The sequence below is a fragment of the Schistocerca serialis genome, chromosome 4, assembly GCF_023864345.2.
Source record: "Schistocerca serialis cubense isolate TAMUIC-IGC-003099 chromosome 4, iqSchSeri2.2, whole genome shotgun sequence".
Classification (NCBI taxonomy): Eukaryota; Metazoa; Arthropoda; class Insecta; order Orthoptera; family Acrididae; genus Schistocerca; species Schistocerca serialis.
This window is the reverse complement of record NC_064641.1, coordinates 593,503,895-593,526,850: the sequence shown is the minus strand read 5'-3', so window position 1 is coordinate 593,526,850 and position 22,956 is coordinate 593,503,895. Positions and strand designations below refer to the sequence as shown.

Genomic DNA, 22,956 nt, shown 5'->3' with positions numbered 1-22,956 from the left:
TCATCTGCAAACAACCGAAGATGACTGCTCACATTGTCTCCCAAATCGTTTATATAGATAAGGAACAGCAAAGGGCCATCGCATGTAACTCCAACAGTGAAGTACGGAGGGGATGGTGTTACGCTATGGAGGTGTTTCCGTGGTTGGGGTGGAGTTCCCTTATTGCACTTAAGAAAACTCTAAATGCAGAAGAATACGAAAATGTTTTACAATACTGTGTACTGCGCACAGTAGAGGAACAGTTCGATGACAATGATAGTATGAGTGTGACAATGCACCCTATAATAAATCAGTATGTTTGTGGAATAGTTTGTGGAGAATAACATTCCTGAAATGGGTTGGCCTTGCCCAGATTCGCGATACGAAACCAGTTGATTGCTTTTTGGAATGAGTTTTAACGACGACTTCACTCCAGATCTCACTTTCCAACTTCACTACCTTCTCTGGTTTCGACTCTTGAAGAAGTGTGTGCTGCCATTCCTCCACAGACTTTCAGACACCTTATTGGAAGTATCGTGCACCAGAGTTCGCGCCGCTGTAAAGGTGAAGGCTAGACAAACACTATATTAATGTCCAGTAATAGGTGTCTGGATAGTTGGGACAACATCAGTGGGACACCGACATATTGTGTAGCTAGATGGGGCGGTTAGGCTATAACTTCCTCTAGACGAAATACAAGCTCTGGCCGGAAAAGGGTGGGGAACGAGTTGATGGTGTTCTTTTGGAAGGATCTATTCAGTACTGGGCTTTAGTGAAACCACCTGAAATTTAAATCTCGATAGCATACATTCTTTTGTGATCAGCCCTTTGACTGTCTAATATCGCTCGCCTTAACTTTCTCTCCTGTGTCAAATTCATCTCAAAGTAGCCATTGTGACTAACGTCCTTGATCATTTGTTGTTTGTTCTCGAGTCTCTGTTTTGGCCTACAGTCTTTTCTCCATTACGGCTCCTTATACACCATTTATGTTATTCCCTGCTATCTTAACACATCAGACTGCCCCTCTTCCAGTCAGTATTTTCCACATATTGTTTTCCTTAGCCATTCTCTGCTTCTTTCCCCGATTCCATGACACACTTAAACACAATGTTGTAAATTCACAGTAATTTTTTGTCAAATAAAGGCATTTGATGCTAGTAGCATTCTTCTTGTGAGGTATGCCTTCTTTGCCTGTGTAGTAAGTTTGGTATGTCCACCTTGCTTCGTACATCATGTGTTACTTTGCTTCACATCATCTACTACATGCGCCACAATTTTGGTGTTCCGCTTATCGCTACTTTCATCCTTGCTACTTCTCGTTACTTTAATTACCTCTTTTCTTTGCTTTACAATTAGTTGATATTCTTGATATTCTATGTTCACTATACCAATCCAAACAGCTATTGTAAGTCCTTCTAACGTTCGCTAAGTATAGCAGTGTCATCAGTCAACCTTACCATTGGTCAATAGCACTCCGTCTTCAGGCCACAAGTGGCCCATCGAGACCATCCGACCGCCGAGTCATCCTCAGCTGAGGATGCAGAGAGGAGGGGCGTGTGGTCAGCACACCGCTCTACCGGTCGTTATGATGGTATTCTTTGACCGGAGCCGCTACTATTCGGTCGAGTAGCTCCTCAATCGGCATCACGAGGCTGAGTGCACCCCGAAAAATGGTAACAGCGCATCGCGTCCCGGATGGTCACCCATCCAAGTGCCGGCCCCGCCCGACAGCGCTTAACGTCGGTGATCTGACGGGAACCTGTGTATCCACTGCGGCAAGGCCGTTGCACACCATTGGCCTTAAGTTACCATAAATTTTAATCCCACATCTGAATCCTTCTTTCATTTCTGTGATTGCTTCTTCGAAGTATAGGTTGAACAGTAGAGGAGAAAGACTGCATCGCTGCCTTATGCTCTTTCATCTAAGGATATTTGTGATTTGGAAACGTTGTTTTGAATTTGTAGATGTTATAGCAGTCATAGACCTTCTAGAATAGTATTTGGAGGGTACAATCTCCTTACTGAGAAACTGTTGTACAAAGTGAATTGATCCAAAAGACAAATGATCTACATAACACCGTTGAGTGCACTGTTAGGATGTTGGGTACTCACCAGAGGATGTCCTCGGTGTGTCCGGTGTAGTGCCGCTGGCAGTCCTCGTCCCGGTCGTAGAGCACGGCGACTGCGGCCACGTAGTACAGCATCTCCCCCGTCGGCAGCACCCACAGGTTCCGGTGAGAGTCCGTGCCGCGGTACCCGTATCTGACGTCACTGTCAAGGGCATTCTATACACCACACCACAGGTAATAAACACTACCAACTTCACTGCTTGCGTACTTTTAGTATTAACCTTATTAGACCCACTAGCCACAATTACGTACGTTAGATTTTACTGTCTCTTTCGTGGAACAGAAATATATTTCCCCAGTGGAAAACTCATGTACCCATTTGTGAATGTTCAATATTTTTTATCATGTACAAGTGCTGCCAACTGTTGAGCTTCACCATGAAATATCAAAAAGACGATGTAGCAGTACGCAGCAGCTTGTGACTGCCAGAATACACGGAAGTGTTTGGGTAGTTATATTACACTGTGTGTACGAATATCATTGTTATTGTTATAGTGCATAGTATTTACAGAATGATCAGTTTATTTATTACAACGATGAATATTGCAGAATTAGTTATTTTAGCCCATAAAAAGAAGCCAAGTGTACAAAGCATGTTTTGAAAACAGGTACAGGTACATATTTTTGTATAAATCTTGCATTTAAAATCATTAAAAAATCTTCTAAGAGCATTACAGTACGAAGGAGGAGTTTTCTTCGTCCAGCAAAAAATCGGGTCTGAAGGGATTAACTGCCAACCGTAGACGAAAAGCCGTGCAGCTCCAGCTGTAGCTAGACGGTTCGTATCCTGATGGTGGTACAAATCTTCAACAACAGTGTTCGATCAGTAATGCAAAGAAGAGGGCTGCTACCATTCTGGCGAAAAGACCAGAGAAGGCGCTGAGGAAACGGCGGCCAATTGTACGCGGAATTGGGCCGCGCCGTACCAGGCGCGCCCCCTGCAGGACGTGTATAAAAGTGTCAGTGGGTGCTAGCCTGCTGTCACAACTATCAATTATAGGTGGAAGCATAAGCGGCCAAAGACATTACTAGCTAGGGCATAACCACCTATAGCAAGCTAAAATACACCAACAAGCGACTAACGTCGGTAAGCCCCTGCATATCAGCAACGTTGACTGGAAATTACCAGCTGGTATTAAAGCCGACCAACAGGCCACAGCAGGGAAACCAGCGAGCTCGCCCACTGACGCACAAACAATTCGCCAACATCACCCTACACTGTGCATCCGATATATGACCTATCGGACACAAAAACGATGATAAACCTAACTGTTGCAGGTTGCTGACGTTGGCCGAGAGTTCAACACCGGCACCCAGCGGCAGCCGCCGAGCAACAGCACCGCACGAAGTTACAGGTATATGTACCGTGTATTTATAAAAGAATTTTTATGGGGTCTTGCTGCTGTAGGTGTTGACATTAGCCTTTGACTATGCCTATCTAGGCAAGCTGTTTTATATTTGTTCCGAAGAAGGCGTGGTTACCCACGCTGAAACATAGGTGAACACCAGGTAGTTTGTGCAATCGAGGCGGATTTTTCATAATTATTCTTTGTATTTGTGAAAATACCTCCACAACAGTGATAAAACCTGTAATATGCAAATACCAATATATAAACTACAAGTCAATATAAATGTCCATCTTGATCGCTATATTTTTTTTTAATTTTCTAAAATTACACACTTTAATGCGTTTCGCTCACATCCGTAAATTTCGTTACACTGTTTCTTGTCAGTTCTCATGCACACTTGTACTATAGACTAGTCTCTGGTACAAATGTACAGGGTGATTATAATTGAAGTTAAGCTTTCAAAATACTGTAAAAATAACGGTTCTGGCCAGAATGAGGTCAAATTGTAACGGAATATTAACGGAGAAGGAGGAAAACGTATGACAGAAGAAAAAAAAAATAGTATGAAAATTGATCAATAGGTGCCGCTGTATGCGTCAAAATACGTAAATGAATACACCTGTCATGCTCACGAACCACTGAAGTTGGTAGAAATACGCAGGGCACGCGGCTTTTCCCCCTTTCGGTCTGCGACGTTCGCCATGACTGTCTCAATGCAGGACCGCGCTCTGCGTGTAAAGCTGTATTACAAGAATGACGACTGTGCACACGCCACTCTGGCAGAAGTTCCGGACACTGAAAGGTTTGGAAAAAGGCGTTGGTCCAGTAACTGCCCTGGGTCTGGGAAAATGATTCGGAAATTCGAAAAGACTGGTTCTTTTGGTGTGCAACCTAGTAGAGGGAGGAAACGAATTGATTAGATGCCAGCGGAAACAGTGGCCACAGCGATGCAGGAGGAGACGAGTGGTGGCGTGCAAACGTGTAGTCCACGGAGAATTGCCCGAACATTGCCGCGAACACGGTGAGTAAAATCCTACGAAACATCCTTCTTTGCTATCCATTCAAAATTACCCATGTGCACGAGTTGCTTCCTGTTGACCTGGCAGTAAGAGAGGCCTTTGCTTTAGAATTTCTTGTTCGCATGCAAGTGGACAATGATTGGTCGTGGAAGATTTTGTGGACAGACGAAGCCCACATCCATCTGACAGGATATGTCAAGCGCCATCTATTGCTACATTTTGTAACTATTTTTTTTCTTTTGCCATACGTTTTCCCCTTTCTCCAATAATATTCCGTTGCAATTTGACATCATTCTGACGAGTGGTGTTATTTTTACAGCGGTTTGAAAGTTTGACTTTAATTATAATCCCCCTGTACATGAGAACTAAAAAGATATAGTCTATCGTGATTTTAAAAGTGGTTCTGTAGATGACTGTGGCTGAAACCCGTTGAGATGAGTAATTTAAACAAAAAATAGTAATGCAGCAACTCTCAGATGAAATATGTACATTTTACCATAGCTTAACGTAGTGTTGAACATGTTTATTTCCAATGCGCTACCGTCACCATTCGCACTGTCCTGCAGATATTTTCAGTGAAATGGAGAAACACGGATAAATAAATGGAGGTAAGGAATCAAACGAAATGCAATTATTCTGTATCGAGGCGCTGCAGGCCTTGGGCCAAATGTACAATGTGCTGTGAATCAGCGATTCGTGTCACAGTCGTTTCCATCTTCACACCTAGCTGTTGACGGGAGTGCTAATGTTCCCTTCCTCTGTGGCAAAACGAGTCTGCTCCAGGAAAATAACTGCTCGCAACACTGCGACGAGGCGTGGAGAGCCGTGCTGTCACAGCGAGTAGCAGTCTGGCGTGTGAGAGTGAACCGTCAACAGCAACTTGGAAAGCGCTGGACAAGATTCCCTGTTCGGTGTCAAGCCAAGCATAGCGCGCCAGTCGACCTTGTTTATCTGCCGGTGTGCCTGGCCCAAGGGATTTATTGGTGACAACGGCCAAGTGTTGATGGAAGACAGGTAGTCGCTGTCATCACGTGGAACGTTGGTAGAGTGGAGGCACGTGGAAGACGGCCAGCTAGAAAACAACTCAACTAGCAACTTCCGACGAGAGTAGCCGGCTGGACATAGCAAAGCAGGAAGAAGTGGACGAGAACAGCGAGTCAGTTTGATAGACTTGCAGTCGGGGACGGCGGTGGCTTGTTGTCAACGCAGGAAGGTGTTCGAGTGTGGACCTGTGGACGGTGGTTGGCTTCATGAAGCCAGGAAACAGCATGGTCAGGAGTGTAGTGTTGTTAGCTACAGTATGTTTTCGGCTATGACAGTTACAGGAAGTTGTGCTGCATGTGATCAGTGCAGTCTTGTAGTTCAGATGAGTGCGTGTGGGTTGGTCAAGTTAAGTTACCAACAGATCGCCGCCCGCGGTGGTCTCGCGGTTCTAGGCGCGGGCATGGATGTGTGTGATGTCCTTAAGTTAGTTAGGTTTAAGTAGTTCTAAGTTCTAGGGGACTGATGACCACAGCTGTTAAGTCCCATAGTGCTCAGAGCCATTACCAACAGATCACAAATTTCAACTATGTCGGGGCTGCTGCAGGCATCAATGCATTGCAGTTAGAAAATTTATTTATTGTTGTTGTTTTCAGTGAAATTTTAATCTCTTCTTGTAGCTAGCATTCGTTGTTTTGTTGTTCTCATTTATTGTGCCCAGCAGAGGGTCGATTGGGATGGCGTATTAACGCTGATTTGTAGTCCCTTCATAATTCCTTATTTAGTGTTTGTTAGAGTGTCGGCTTTGGTTACGTATGTTTTAGGCGTTGATATTCTGGACTGACCAGGGGACCGCTCCTAGCTGTTACCACAGACTTCGTCCAGATTTACGGTACATGCAGGGCTTGGCCAGAAATGAAAGCGACAGAAATAAGGGGTTAAGAAGGCCAAGCGTTAGAAAAAATTGCGTTTTTGGCGAGGGTCGGGCGCGATATGAGCCATTTATGTTAGTATATATTTCAGGTAGCGATTGGTGGAATGTAAAAACTACAGAACTACAGACCAGAGTATCGAGACACTATGCGGAAACTTCTGTTTAGTTTTCCATTATTACGTTACTTACACGGCAAAGTAACCGAAATATGAACAAAGTAACCCACTAGTATACAGCGCAGTGTCCTACAGCTCTTTTCGAAAATATTTGCCTACGAGTCCTGGTTCTTTTGGGCAGAGAATTCAAAAACGGTGGACGAGTTACGGCGAAATATAGATATGTCGTCATTAATTCATCAAAACCTGGAACTTACAACGCCCCTATGCAAATAATTTTTGACTCATGCTCAAGAGAACAAATTTCTTCCTTTAATTGGCACGCGAGAAAGCCAAAAATCTTCACAATTATACGACAAGGCTTTTCAAGATGAAGGATTGCCATCGTGCAACATTAAAGTGATTCCACCCAAATGCACTCCGCTAGTGCAACCCTATGATGTCTATTTTTATGATCAGGTACATGCAAAAACTTTAAAATTGCTCTTATCTCATATATGGAGAAAAAACAAATCACATTACAGCTTGACTTCACTACAATACATTGCACTGTATATCACCAGTTACTTTCACCAATATCTGGCGACATGATGCTTTACATATGATTTCCTGCCAAACTGTGCGATGACAGAGAACCTTTTATGAATGCAAATTAAGTTTGTTTGCCGGCCGGAGTGGCCGAGCGGTTAAAGGCGCTACAGTCTGGAACCGCACGACCGCTACGGTCTCAGGTTCGAATCCTGCCTCGGGCATGGATGTGTGTGATGTCCTTAGGTTAGTTAGGTTTAAGTAGTTCTAAGATCTAGGGGACTTATGACCACAGCAGTTGAGTCCCATAGTGCTCAGAGCCATTTGAACCATTTGAACCATTAAGTTTGTTTTCCTGTAGAAACAACCATGTAATCAGCAGAATAATGCGCCTATCGGAGCACAAAAAGGCGAATACGCTCATGCTGAAATGCCCCTGACTTAAAAGTAGGCTATCAGCTGTCTGATTATACCTTCCTCAGCTCCTTTAAAAAATGTTCCAAAAGTTTTGGGCTGCGAACATATTGGCGCTTTTTTTTAACATACAACTCACCTCTCACTCCCCTAAACGTAACTCACTCACACCCACTAGCCCATCACTATAAGTCGCTTATCTCCACCCACACTCACTTCCCATTCTCAGTCACTCGTACAGCCCAATTCATTATCATTATCTCTTTGAGTGCCTCTAACTGTCACTGTCTCCTGTCTCAGAACCACAGTCTCCTTAGTTCTGTTCTACTACTGCTGTCTCCTCTCTCTGTCGCCCACATGCTATCTCTCACTGTTACTATCTCATTCAATCCTTCACGCTGCTACTGTCTCTTCTCACTGTCACCCCCTCTCTCTTCCCCGTTGTCATTGTCATAGACTCTGTCTCTCATTATCATTCGCCCTGAACCGCTTCCGCTTTCTCCTTCTCTTTATTCCTCTGTCAATGGCGCTGTCTTATTAACTCTTTTCTTAGCACTGTTCAGTCACTGTCCACTGCGTCCCTCTCTTTCTCTCACACTGTAGTCATCTTTTTCATTTGTTTTATACCACATCCACTGTCTATCATTAGAGTATCTGCGCTGGCAGAATAGAAATTCGGAAAACACAAGTGCGAAAACAATTTATTAGACTCACCAAAACTAAACAATAATACAATCTCCAAAAGAGGAACAGACTCGATCCCAAATGCTGATCGTCACAAATATAAAATAACCATTAATAATAGAAAAGCCCCGCCTCTTCATGGGGAGAGATCACAATAAAACAATTCTACAATGTCAAGATGTTCTTCGACTATACCAAGTCCATCTGCAAGAGATCGGCCAGCTACACTACCTGATCAAAAGTAACCGGGCACCACCAAAAACATACGTTTTTCATATTAGGTGCATTCTGCTGGTACCTACTGCCAGGAACTCCATATCAGCGACCTCAGTAGTCATTAGACATCGTGAGAGAGCAGAATGGGGCGCTCCGCGGAACTCACGGACTTCGAACGTGGTCAGGTAATTGGGTGTCACTTGTGTCATACGTCTCTACGCGACATTTCCATACTCGTAAACATCCCTAGGCCCACTGTTTCCGATGTGATAGGGAAGTGGAAACATGAAGGGACACGTACAGCACAAAAGCGTTCAGGCTGACCTCGTCTGTTGGCTGACAGAGACCGCCGACAGTTGAAGAGGGTATTAATGTGTAATAGGCAAACATCCATCTAGACCATCACACAACAGTTCCAAACTGCATCTGGATCCACTGCAAGTACTATGACAGTTCGGCGGGAGGTGAGAAAACTCATAAACCACACATCACGCCGGTAAATGCCAAATGACGCCTCGCTTGGTGTAAGGAGCGTAAACGTTGGACGATTGAACAGTGGAAAAACGTTGTGTGGAGTGACGAATTACGGTACACAATGTGGGGATCCGATGGCGGGGTGTGGGTATGGCGAATGCCCGGTGAACCTAGTCTGCCAAATGTGTGTAATGCCAACAGTATAATTCGGAGGTGGTGAGGTTATGGGGTGGCCGTGTTATTCATCGCGGGGAGGGGGGCGGGGCTTGCACACCTTGTTGACGTTTTAATCACCTAAATTGTTGTTTTAAGCACCTTCTTGCATCCCACTTCCGAAGAGAAATTCGGGGGTGGCAATTGCATCTATCAACACGATCGAGCACCTGTTCATAATGCACGGCCTGTGGCGGATTGGTTACTCGACAATAACATCCCTGTAATGGACTGGCCTGCACAAAGACCTGAATCTTACAGAACACCTTTGGAATGTTTTGGAACGCCGACTTCGTGCTAGGCCTCACCGACCGACATCGATACCTCTCCTCAGTGCAGTTGCCATTCCCCAAGAAACCTTCCAGCACCTGATTGAACATATGTCTGCGAGAGTGGAAGCTGTCATCAAGGTTAAGGGTGGGCCAACACCATACTGAATTCCAGCATTACTGATGGAGGGCGCCACGAACTTGTAAGTTATTTTCAGCCAAGTGTCCGGATACTTTTGATCACATAGTGTAGAAAAGGCGTCTGGCCATGGCTGCCAGGGTGGCAGCTCTGTATTCTTCCAAGCAGTGCATCGAACTGCCTTTTGCCAACAGTGCGCCGCCCTGTCAAGCCGGTTTGGCGGATGTATCTGACGAAACTATTTGCGACCACGTGCTTGGCGTATCAAAGTAGTTCCTGGGCTAGCTGCGACCTCTGGTGAAGGTGTTCTGCAGGCTCCGCGGACGGGTTGCGGTCCCTGGCGGCCGTTGCAGGAGACCTGATGTTGTGTTGTGTTGTGGCCGCCGGTAAATATTTGTGTTGACAACACAGACGACGTAGGTTTTCCTTGTGAATATTTGATGCAGGCATCTCATGTTGGTGGGATGTGAAGTGGGATGCCGATGCAGTAGGCGCTACGATGTATGAACTGGTCTCTCTCTTCATCTCAGAGTAGCACTTGCAACCTACGTCCATAATTATTTGCTGAATATAATCCAATATGTTTTCCTTTACAGTTTTTATCCTCTGCAGTTCCCCCTAATACCATGGAAGTTATTCCGCAATATCTTTGCAGATGTCCAGCCATCCTGTCCCTTCTTCTTGTCAGTACTTTCCATATAATCCTTTCTTCGCCAATTCTTCAAAGAACCTTCTTTCCTTGTCAGTCCACCTAAATTTCAACATTCTTCTGTAGCACCACATCTCAAATGCTTCGATTCTCTTCTTCACCGGTTTTCCACAGTCCTTGTTTTACTACCATACAATGTTGTGCTCCAAACCTATATTCTCAGAAGTTTCTTCCTCAAATAAGGTTTATGTTCGATAGTAGCAGACTTCTCTTGGCCAAGAATGACCTCTTTGCCAGTGATAATCGGCTTTTTATGTCCTCCTTGCTCCGTCCATCATGGGTTAATTTGCTGCCTGGGCAGCATAATTCCTTAACTTCATCTGCTTCGTGATCACCAATCTTGATTTTAAGTTTCTCGCTGTCCTCATTTCTGCTACTTCTCATTACCTTCGTCTTTATTCGATTTACTCTCAATCCATATTCTGAACTCATTAGACGGTTCATTCTTTCAGTAGATACTGTAATTCTTCTTCACTTCCATTGAGGATAGCAATGTTACCGCGAATATTATCATTGATATACTTTCACCTTGAACTTCAATCCAGCTGTTGAATCTTTCTTTTACTTCCATCATTGCTTCTTCGAAGTGTAGTATGAACAGTAGGGGCGAAGCACTACATCGCTGTCTTGCACCCATTTAAATCCGGGCACTTCGTTCTTGGACTTGAACTCTTATTCTTCCCTTTTGTCTCTCGTACATATTGTATGTTACTCATCTTTCACTATAGTGCACCGCTATTTTTCTCAGAATTTCGAAAATCTTACATCTCTTGACATTGTCGAACGCTTTTTTCCAAGTGTACAAACAATATGAACGTGTCTTGATTCTTCTTTAGTCCTGCTCCCATTTTCAACTGCAACGTCATAATTGCTTCTCTGTTACGTTTACCTTTCCTAAAGCCAAACTGATCGTCATCTAACACATCCACAATTTTCTTTTCCGTTCTTCTGTATATTATTCTTATCAGCGACTTGGATGCATGAGCTGTTAAGCTGATTGTGCGATAATTCTCGCACTTGTCAGCTCTTGCAATCTTAGGATCTGTGTGGATGATATTTTTCCGAAAGCCAGATGGTATGTCGCCAGACTCACACATTCTACACACCAACGTTAACAGTCGTTTTGTTGCCATTTCCCCCAACGATTTTAGAAATTCTGATGGAATATTATTTATCCTTTCTGCCTTATTAGATCTTAAACCTTCCAAAGCTCTTTTAAATTCTGATTATAATACTGGATCCCCTATCTCTTCCCTTTCTTCTTCTATCATGTCATCAGCAAAGTCTTCCTCCTCATAGAGGCCTTCAATGTACTCTTTCCATCTATCTGTTTTCTCCCTTGCATTTAGCAGTGGAATTCCCATTGTACTCTTAATTTTACCACCCCTGTCTAGTTTCACCGAAGGTTGTTTTGAAATTCTATATGCTGAATCAATTCTTCCGACAGTCTTTCTTTTTCGACTTCTTCACATTTATCATGCATCCACTTCGCCTTAGCTTCTCTGCACTTCCTATTTATTTCATTCCTAGGTGACTTGTATTTCTGTATTCCTGACATTCAAATGGCTCAAATGGCTCTGAGCACTACGGGACCTAACATCTGAGGTCGTCAGTCCCCTAGAACTTAGAACTACTTAAACCTAACTAACCTAAGGACATCACACACATCCATGCCCGAGGCAGGATTCGAACCTGCGACCGTAGCAGTTGCGCGGTTCCGGATTGAAGTGCCTAGAACCGCTCGGCCACCGTGGCCGGCTATTCCTGAAATTCCCTGAAAATTTTGTGTACTTTCTTCTTTCGTCGACCAACTGAAGTATTTCTTCTATCGTTCACGGTTTCTTCGCAGTTACCTTTTCTGTACCTATGTCATTCTTTCCAACATCTTTCCCTCTTTAGAGATATCCATTCCTCTTCAAGTGAACTGCCTGTTGAGGTATTCTTTATCCCGGTATTTTTAGTCTCAGATAACTTCAAGCGTATCTCTTCATTCGTTAGCACTTCCGCATCCCACTTCTTTGCCCATTGGTTCCTCCTGACTAATGTCTTAAACTTCAGCCTACTCTTCGTGACTACTAAATTGTGATCTGATTCTATATCTGCTCCTGGGTACGCCTCACAACCAGTATCTGATTTTGGAATCTCTGCCTGACCATGATGTAAGCAAGTGAACACCCTCGTCTTGTGATGTCTGAACAGAGTATTCGCTATTACTAGCTGAAATTTATTGCAGAACGCATTCCAATTACCGAGCCCATATTCGCCCGTAAGCCTTCCTTTTACTCCTTCCCTACAACCGCATTCCAGTCCCCCATAACTATTAGATTTTCATCTCCCTTTACGTGTTGAATTACCTGTTCAATTTCCTCATATACTTTCTTTGTATCTTCATCTTTAGCTTACGATGTCGACATGTATACCTGAGCTATCGTTGTCGGGCTTGGTTTGATGTCGATTCTGACGAGGACAGCCCTATAACTGTTCACAGTAACTCACTCTCTGTCCTAGCTTCCTATTTGTAACGAATCCTAGTCCCGTTACCACATTTTTTGCTGCTGTTGATATTACCCTACACTCATCTGAGCAGAAATCCTTGTCTTTTTTCCATTTCACTTCACTGACCCCCACTATATCCAGTTTGAGCCTTAGCATTTCCCTTTTCAGATTTCGTAGCTTCTCTACCATGTTCAAATTTCTGACATTCTACGCCGTGACTTGCAGAATTTTATCTTCTCGTTGCTTATTCAATTTTTTTCTCATGGTCACCTCCCCGGTGGCAGTCCACTCTGGGAGATCCGAATGGGGTACTAGTCTGAAATCCGTTGCCAATGGAGCAATCATCATGACACTCTTTTAACTACAGGCTACACTTCCTGTGTGTGTCTTTAATGCAGTGGTTTCCATTGCCTTCTGCATCCTCATGCCGTTGATCATTGCTGATTCTTTCGCTCTTAGCGGCAGTTTCCCATCCTAAAGGCAAGAGAGTGCCCTGGACATCTGTCTGCTTCTCCGCCCTCGCTGACAAGGCCGTTGGTTGAATGATGGTGACTTCTTATGCCAGACGTCTTCGGCCGCCATTGCTGATGATTTTTATTCGAAATTTAAGGGATGGCGGGGTTCTAACAAGGGGCCGAGGACGCTTTGGTTACCAATCAGAGACGCTACCGCTAGACTGCAGTGCATATTTCAGCTAGATCATTTTAAACTGGAGTATATTTTCCTTTTGTGTGCTCCGATAGGAGCATTTTTCCGATGGTTCTTTCTTTTCCCTGTAACAGTTGGGCGCGTCACTCATATATTGTACTTACAATAATTGAACACTATTTCTCCTTTTTTCAGTCTAAGAAAGGTAAACATTTAAAACTGAAATCGACCCACGACCGTCGGAGTACCGTTTTCCCCTCTTTCTGCTGCGCCAGCCACTGCGTGGAAGCTAGACTAACGTGTATGACTCGTGCTTCGGCCGACCTGCGCGAAATGGATATTTTCTCTAAATGCCTGGCCGTTCGGAGCCCCCACTTCTGTCAATTTCATGTCTGACCAAGCCCTCCATATAAGTAAATTTGGACGAAATCAGTGATAACGAGTAGGCGCGGTCCCCTTATAAAATAGATTATTGCGTGTTTTCTTTCTGTCCTTTTACTGTTTGGTATTTATATTTTATATAATATTTCTTGCCCCCTTCATTGTAAGATTGATTACATTAAAAGAGGCAGGTTATTTTACCGTTTCTTTTATTGTGTTGGATACTAAGTTTAGCATTTTGGAAAACTGAGCGCTGAATACCATAGTTGCATGGTTTCGTGTATGTTCTCAGAGTTGTTGGGAATGGTAAAAAAATTATTTAAGACTTTCTGAGTATTTACACCCGCACAACCCCCAGTCACTTTATACCTCCACTGTTATCTCCACTACAGCAAAAATACTCAGAAAAATATATGTAAGCAGACTACGAAATGTTTATCGGTGGAGTTCAGGTTCACTCTAATATGAGGTAAGAAACAAGTACTCACACGCGTACAGCATCTCAGGTTGTTCCAGATGTGATATTACATTTCCAGCAGACACACATTTTTGATTTGTCGAACTACTCTCTCTCTCTCTCTCTCTCTCTCTCTCTCTCTCTCTCTCACTCACTCACTCCCTCTCTCTCTCTGTTTGGTTGGTTGATTTGGGGAAGGGGACCAAACAACAAAATCATCGCTCCCATCTCTCCCAACGCTCTCTCTCTCTCTCTGTCTCGCTCGCTCTCTATCGCTGTCTCCCTTCCCCCCTCCCCTATGAAACAGCTATGCTGTACTAATATACACGCTAAACGACGCACCACGAGGGAATTATCCGAATGGAACTGAAATCGATAGACGTGATGCAGATGTACTGACAAAGAAATTATTCCAATTTCAGAAAAATTAGATTATTTATTCATGAGAAAAAGCTTCGCAAACTGAGGAAGTGAATATTGCGTTGTTCCACCTCTGGCCTTTACGCAAGCAGTAACTGGGCTTGGTATTGATTGATATAGTCGTTGGATGTCCACCTGAGGGATATCGTGCCAAGTTCTGTCGAAATGGCGCATTAGATCATCAAACTCCTGAGCTGGTTGAAGGACCCTGCCAGTAACGCTATAGACGTTCTCAATCGAGAAGAGGTTCGGCGACGTCGCTGGCCAAGGTAGGATTTGGCAAGCCGAAGACGTGCAGCAGAAACTATCGCCGTGTGCAGACGGGCGTTGTCTTGCTGAAATGTGGGCCCAGGATGGCTCACCATGAAGGGCGACAAAACGGGGCGAGCCGGCCGGAGTGGCCGAGCGGTTCTAGGCGCTAGAGTCTGGAACAGCGCGACCGCTACGGTCGCAGGTTCGAATCCTGGGCATGAATGTGTGTGATGTCCTTAGGTTAGTTAGGTTTAAGTAGTTCTAAGTTCTAGGGGTCTGATGACCTCAGAAGTTAAGTCCCATAGTGCTCCGAGCCATTTGAACCATTTGAAAACAGGGCGAAGAATATCGTCGACATACCGCTGTACCTTAAGGACGTCGCGGATAACGACGAAAGGGCTCCTGCTGTGAAATGAAATGTCATCCCAGACCATCGCTCCTGGCTATCGGGTCGTATGCCGGGCGACTGTCAGGTTGGTATCCCACCGCTGTTCGGGACGTCTCCAGACACGTCTTCGTCTGCAATCTTATTGACTGGTGTAGAACTGTCTTTAGTGATGAGTCTCACTTCGAACTAAGTCCCCAGACCAGAGAAGACGTGTCTCGAGACGCTCTGGGCAGCGGCGAGATACCTACACGACTGTCCCCCGCGCACGGCCCGCCAACAGGGAGTGATGGTCATGGGTGTCATTTCATTTTATAGCCGAACCCTTTTTGGTTGTCATCCGCGGTACCCTTGCAGCGCAACGGTACGTCAACGATATCGTACTCCTTGTTTTGTTGACCTTCATGGCAAGCCATCGTGGGCTTACATTTCGACAAGATAATGGCCTTCCACACACGAATTTCTACAGCTTGTCTCCATGCTGGCCCAACCTCACCTTGGCCAACAAGGTCGCCCGATCTCTCTCCAATTGAGAAGTTTGGAGCACTATGGACAGGATCCCCCAACAAGGTCGGAATTTTGACGACCTAACGCGCCAATTGGACAGAATTTGTCACTATGTCCTTCTGGAGGACAAATATGTCAATCAGTGCCAAGCCGAATAACTGCTTGTATAAAGGCCAGAAGTGAACCAACGCATTATTATAAATAAACTGGAAGCAGTCTTGATCGCTTAAGTTTTTTAATGGTGACCGCTTTCGATCTTTTTATCAGACCGTCTTCGGACCAACAATAAACAGGAATTGATAAGAACACATAAAGGGCGAAATCATATATTCATCAAGCAGTAAATAACGCTGATATATCGTGAACGTCTGCCGGAGGCAATGGCGCATGGCAATTCTCTTGTTTGTGGCTGGTGGTGTACTGCACGTGAAGAACACCAGCCACTATTTAAATACATGAAGCCCCGCCCACCGTCTCCGGCATTACGTCACGGATAGCCAATCACGTAAGTTGCATTTCTGCCGCTTAAGAAAGTAACGTGGTAGTTACTTTAAGTCATTATTACCATCTACAGGACTTATAAAACACGCTAAAATCTTATAGCTTATAAAATATTGTGTAAAAAGGTAATTACTGCGACCTAAACAGTGTGGCCCTCTATCATGTACTGTTATCGATCAACGCAAAGATGATGGCAACGACGCCACTGTAGTAACCTTGGCTATCTACTCGTCCTACTAGAGCCAAAGATGATAGCAAGGATGCCACTCTAGTAACCATGGCTACCGACTCGTCTTACTAGGGCCAAAGAGGCTGTAATTCTATTGTAAATATAATACTGCCATTAATCTGTATATTTTAAAATTTTTTGTTCCATAATTATTATGAAAAATTAAGCAAATACAATAAGGAGAGTAAGCTTGTGTTAAGTGTAGTTTATCTGTTTAAAATAACCTCTTTGACGTTGGCGGCATAAATGTATTAAAACATATTTTGTAAATAATTATGTAATATTTCAAGTAAAACTGTAATTAATTATGTCAATTTTGTATGTATATGCTGTCATGCAATTGTAAATGGTTCATACGTAGGTTTTTTAGTAAGCAGAAGTGTAAATTGAAAAGGTGTAGGGATCATAGGTATAACGGAACTCCGTTCTGTGGTGGAATGGAAAAATGGTGGGGCGCGCGAGTGAGAATTGGCGCGCAAGTGGCATATACAGTGGTGAACACGCAGTACGTTGGTCAAGCACTAGAGGCCCCGAGTTTACCTGCAAGACTGGGTTTTGGCCTCGGACGTGTTCTACATGACTGGCGCAGTACGGCAACAAATTAATAGCTCAGAAATTTGCAATTTTATCGTCGCCACCAAGAGGAAGACAAAGCTGTGTACATTAAGACCCGTACCTGCGCAATGTTACTACGCAGCACCGTCTCACGCCAACTTCGACATCAGTAACAGGCAAAATACTTTATTTAGAAGTGTATCACAGTATGAACCATCCATCTTCAGTCAGTGGAATATAAGTGTTAAATGTACCTTTGTGTTTAACCGTGATTTTCCTATGTCATTTACCTCAGTAGGGTCCTTACCTAAACGAATTTATTCTGAGAATCATGATGTTTATGGAAGCTCGAATAATAGTAAATTACTGGAAAGAGTACTGTTTTGGTAGTAAATTCTGGAAATCATTATTAAATACTAAAGTTTGCACGTATCAATTTAAGGGCCACCACTTTGCGAGACCATGAGGATAAGTTTTCATTAGTATTTCTGAAAGTAAAGTAACATAATTGTTTAACTACAATAATCTTAACAGTAATTGTTCGTGTTGCTTCTCCATGTCAAAGAAAGCCAGACAAATATTGGTGTTAGTAAAACGGTAACAAATAACAGTCCTAAAGAAATGAAATATAATCGTGTTAAATAATAGTTTTGTTCATATGAATGATAGCTATAGGTTTTATATCTTTTTTTTTCCTTGTTGAAACATATGTGTATCTTCTTTAAATAGTTACTGAAGTATAGTGATAAATTCAATAAGTAACATAAAGTGGGATTAATAGTACTTACTGCCAAGTGACCGTAATAAGTGAAAGTAGTTATTTATTCAGTGTTGAAAACTGACTTCATCTTTTTGTATAGACACTGTGCCCGATTTGGGCTGGCGGCCGTTTTATTAAGCGAAACAGTTTATTGTTATAACAGGCTTTGTCTGATAAAAGGTTTCCAGAAGTAATTATTCTCACTGATTTTCCCACAAACTGTATGATTCGGAGAAAAATAGTTCGATACTGGTAATTGGGTTGAATACGGTTAAAATCTCTCTCCGAGAGTCGATGGTTTGGAGCGCTAGTGCTGCGTGATTTTGTGTGGTGTTCCTGCCGCTACTTGCTGCACAGTTCTGACATTCCGAATCGCGGATCTTCCGTCTTTACAGTGGTAGAACTTAAACGTTCTGGTACCGTATTCACGAGAACGCGAAAATACCATTGCAAGGCTACCTGTTGAGAAAGCGTTCTGGTCGCTCTAAGGTTGCCAGGGAGACCTAATGAAGGTCGATCAGTAAGTACATGATATGAGTAAGTGATATGCACATGAGTTCCTGTTACCATTAACATTTTAATTGAAAGACATCTCGTCAAAGTAACTTCTAAATTGTTACGTCTGATATGCGATTTCAGTAGTGGAATGTTACAGAAGTTTTATAAAGTAGGAGCTTTATTACCGTTACGGTCGTTGGTCTGCATAGGATGCAACGCGATGGCTATCATGAGCATAAAATTAATGACATTGTGCCAATAATCGTGGGCGGGGCTTCATGTATTTAGTCAGCGGCTGGTGTTCTTCAAGTGCAGTACACCACCAGCCACAAACAAGAGGATTGCCACGCGCCACCGCCTGCGGCAGACATTCATGGTATATCAGTGTTATTTACTGCTTGATGAATATATGATTTCGTCCTTTATATGCTCATATCAATTCCTGTTTATTGCAGGCCCAAAGATGATCTGATGAAAAAATCGAAACCTGTCACCATTAATAAAGTTAAGCGATCAAGACTGGTTCCAGTTTATTTATAATAATTACAGATCGCTGTTTTTCTATATAAGAACTATGTTCTTTAAGGGGTGTAGGACGTCAAACGGGCCGACTTGGAGCAGAAGAGGCAACACAGGACATTTTAATTTCCACTGTCTACACGTTTACAAATAAATTTATAAAACTTTGTCAGCATTACCAGCAAGGATTCAGGATTCACACTCATAGCAGTGGAAGTTCACAAACATGACAAAATATTTTTTTTTACATGCGAAATTTCATAATTTTTTTCAGTTACTGTTGGCAGAATTTGATGCTGTAGGTACACTTTTCTTCATAAGCAGGAGAAACCCTTCGATGAATTTTGCACAGCATACAAACCATAGTTACAGGTGTATGAAACTCTAGAATTTATTTAATTTATGAAAAAATGAATATGCTTTTACATTTTAAACTTCATGTTTAGAAAAAACTCAAATTTTATAGTTAATTATCTCAATTTTTACCACAGTTTTTAATAAATTTGGAAAATTCTAGAGTTTTATACACCTGTAACTATGGTTCGTATGCTGTGCAAAATTCATCGAAAAATCTCTCCTAGTTGTGAAGAAAAGTGTACCTATAGGAACAAATGCAACCAATAATAAGCGAAAAACAGATGAAATTTCAGATATAAGAAAAAATTATTTTGTTACGTTTTTGAACTTCCACTGCTATGGGTGTGAATCCCGAATCCTTCCTGGTCATGCTGAAAAAGTTTTATAAATTTATTTGTATAAGTATAGACCGTGGAAATTAAAATGTCCTGTAGTGCCTCTCCTGCTCCAAGTCAGCCCGTTTGACGTCCTACCTCCCTTAAAATGTTCAACGCATTATTGACTTGCTGAATTTGTGATGCTATTTCTCTCGACTAAATCACCCAAGTTTTCTGAAATTCTAATGATTTATTTGTTTGTACGCGTACGAGTACATCACATCTACCGATTTCCGTCCCTTTCGGATAATTCCTTCATGGTGCGGCATTTTTTTTCCGCTACTGTTGCAGGCAGCCAGCAGGCAGACGCAGCGCGCCTGCTGCTGGCCAGGCGGTCGTGCAAGGATACACCCAGGCGAGCTGGAGGCGCTTCTCGGGCGGCGCGGTGTCGCTGGGCGGGTGGTGCAGCGGCGGGTAGAAGGTCCGCCGCATCCCGCGGATCGTCACGCGGATCGGCTCCTCCTTCAGCACCTCCAGCAGCGTGTAGTCCGACACTGCAACACGCACGTCATCTCACTGCAGTCGCACCTCCCCAAAATGCCGCTGGAAACTGCACATGGTGACTCACGTGTGTGGACCAACCGGTTCCTACTACATACTGTGTTTTTCTATGTGAAATACAGTGCAGTAGACTTGTTGGAGTCTCATTAGAAAAAATCGAGTAGTAATAAAACGCTACTCGTCCACCCTCGGAGCTTCCGTAGGCTCAAACGATGTCCAGCTCGATGCCGCGACAAGAATCCATGACCTCTCAGTGCTGAGAAGCGAAGAATTTCTCCACAGATTGATCTGGAAACATTTATTCTCGAGCATAATTAATTATCTACGTTTCTACACATGTAAAATCAGTTTAAATGTTGTGTTGTTTGTATAAGGTGATGGGACTGAATGTTGCAAATACACCAATATCGAGACTCGAACTCGGGACCTTTGCCTTTCGCAGGCAATTGCTCTACCAACTGAGCTACCAAAGCACGACTCACGCCCCGTTCTCACAGCTTTACTTCTGCCAGTACCTCGTCTCCTATCTGGCAGGAAGTTTCATATCAGCGCACACTCCGCTGCAGAGTGAAAATCTCATTCTGGAACTACACCAATAGCACAACTTTCAACAAATTTTGTGAGTAGTGTTGAAGAAGCGTGTAACTTTTATTACTTTACAGAAGAAATAAGAAGGAAAACGCGCTATGTACTCTTTTGAAAATTCCTCCTGTACGCAGCAACTTCACAGGAAGAACTGCACTACTGGTTATGTCAAACATTATCAAGAACTGCTACTACCTAAAATTTGACAGCACTAACATACATCACAAACTGTGTACTATGTTGTAGGAATTATTTCAGATCCTGTCGTCTTAACTGACAAGCCTGTCATTGCTATAGAAGTGCATAATATAAGTAGACTTATATTGATGTTATTTTTGTACAGTCATCATTTTGAAGAAATCGATGCACATGCAGTTGTTTGTTCCTCTATAACAGATGCCACTGATGATAGGTTATGAACCCAAGAACTGGTTTTGGGAAATAAAACCTTTCTAGGGCAGCTCTTGGTGTACAGAAGATTTCTTTAAATGTTCAGGGTGGTCCATTGATAGTGACCGGGCCAAATATCTCACGAAATAAGCGTCAAACGAAAAAACTACAAGGAACGAAACTTGTCTAGCTTGAAGGGGGAAACCAGATGGCGTTATGGTTAGCCCGCTAGATGGCGCTGCCATAGGTCAAACGGACATCAACTGCGTTTTTGTAAATAGGAACCCCCATTTTTATTACATATTCGTGTAGTAAGTGAAGAAATATGAATGTTTTAGTTGGACCACTTTTTTCGCTTTGTGATAGATGACTCTGTAATAGTCACAAACGTATAAGTACGTGGTATCACATAACATTCCGCCAGTGCCGACGGTATTTGCTTCGTGATACATTACTCGTGTTAAAATGGACTGTTTACTAATTGCGGAAAAGGTCGATATTGTGTTGATGTATGGCTATTGTGATCAAAATGCCCAACGGGCGTGCGCTATATATGCTACTCGGTATCCTGGACGACATCATCCAAGTGTCTGGACCGTTCGCCGGATAGTAACGTTATTTAAGGAAACGGGAAGTGTTTAACCACATGTGAAACGTCAACCACGATCTGCAACAAATGATGATGCCAAATTAGGTGTTTTAGCTGATGTCCCGGCTAATTCGCACATCAGTAGCAAACAAATTGCGCGAGAATCGGGAATCTCCAAAACGTCGGTGTTGAGAATGCTACATCAACATCGACTGCACCCGTACCATATTTCTATGCATCAGGAATTGCATGGCGACGACTTTGAACGTCGTGTACAGTTCTGCCACTGGACACAAGAGAAGTTACGGGACGATAACAGATTTCTTGCACGCGTTCTGTTTAGCGACGAAGTGTCATTCACCAACAACGGTAACGTAAACTGGCATAATATGCACTATTGGGCAACGGAAAATCCACGATGGCTGCGACAAGTGGAACATCAGCGACCTTGGCGGGTTAATGTATGGTGCGGCATTATGGGAGGAAGGATAACTGGCCCCCATTTTATCGATGGCAATCTAAATGGTGCAATGTATGCTGATTTCCTACGTAATGTTCTACCGACGTTACTACAAGATGTTTCACTGCATGACAGAATGGCGATGTACTTCCAACATGATGGATGTCCGGCACATAGCTCGCGTGCGGTTGAAGCGGTATTAAATAGCATATTTCATGACAGGTGGATTGGTCGTCGAAGCACCATACCATGGTCCGCACGTTCACCGGATCTGACGTCCCCGGATTTCTTTCTGTAGGGAAAGTTGAAGGATATTTGCTATCGTGGTTCACCGACAACGCCTGACAACATGCGTCAGCGCATTGTCAATGCAAGTGCGAACATTGCGGAAGGCGAACTACTCGCTGTTGAGAGGAATTTCGTTACACGTATTGACAAATGCATTGAGGTTTACGAACATAATTTTGAGCATTTATTGCATTAATGTGGTATTTACAGGTAATCATGCTGTAACAGCATGCGTTCTCAGAACTGATAAGTTCACAAAGGTACATGTATCACATTGGAACAACCGAAATAAAATCTTCAAACGTACCTACGTTCTGTATTTTAATTTAAAAAACCTACCTGCTACCAACTGTTAGTCTATAATTGTGAGCCATATGTTTTTGCCAGCGCCACCTATCACAAAGCGAAAAAAGTGGTCCGACTAAAACATTCATATTTCTTCACGTACTACACGAATATGTAATAAAAACGGGGGTTCCTATTTTTAAAAAAACGCAGTTGATATCCGTTTGACCTATGGCAGCGCCATCGAGCGGGCCAACCATAGCGCCATCTGGTTTCCCCCTTCAAGCTAGACAAGTTTGGTTTTTTGTAGTTGTTTCGTTTGACACTTATTTCGTGAGATATTTGGCCCGGTCACTACCAATG

The 22,956-nt window shown here is 43.3% G+C and overlaps 1 protein-coding gene across 1 annotated transcript in view; it reads right to left on the bottom strand.

Moving 5' to 3' along the window:
- LOC126475349 (echinoderm microtubule-associated protein-like CG42247) overlaps window positions 1-22,956 on the bottom strand; it is a 335,583-nt gene that overhangs the window by 152,219 nt on the left and 160,408 nt on the right. Inside the window, exons 5-6 of the mRNA XM_050103159.1 lie at window positions 19,845-19,989; window positions 2,092-2,241 (exon numbers count right to left, since the gene is read on the bottom strand). Of these exons, the coding sequence (XP_049959116.1) occupies window positions 2,092-2,241; window positions 19,845-19,989 (295 nt within the window). The remainder of the gene's footprint in view (window positions 1-2,091; window positions 2,242-19,844; window positions 19,990-22,956) is intronic.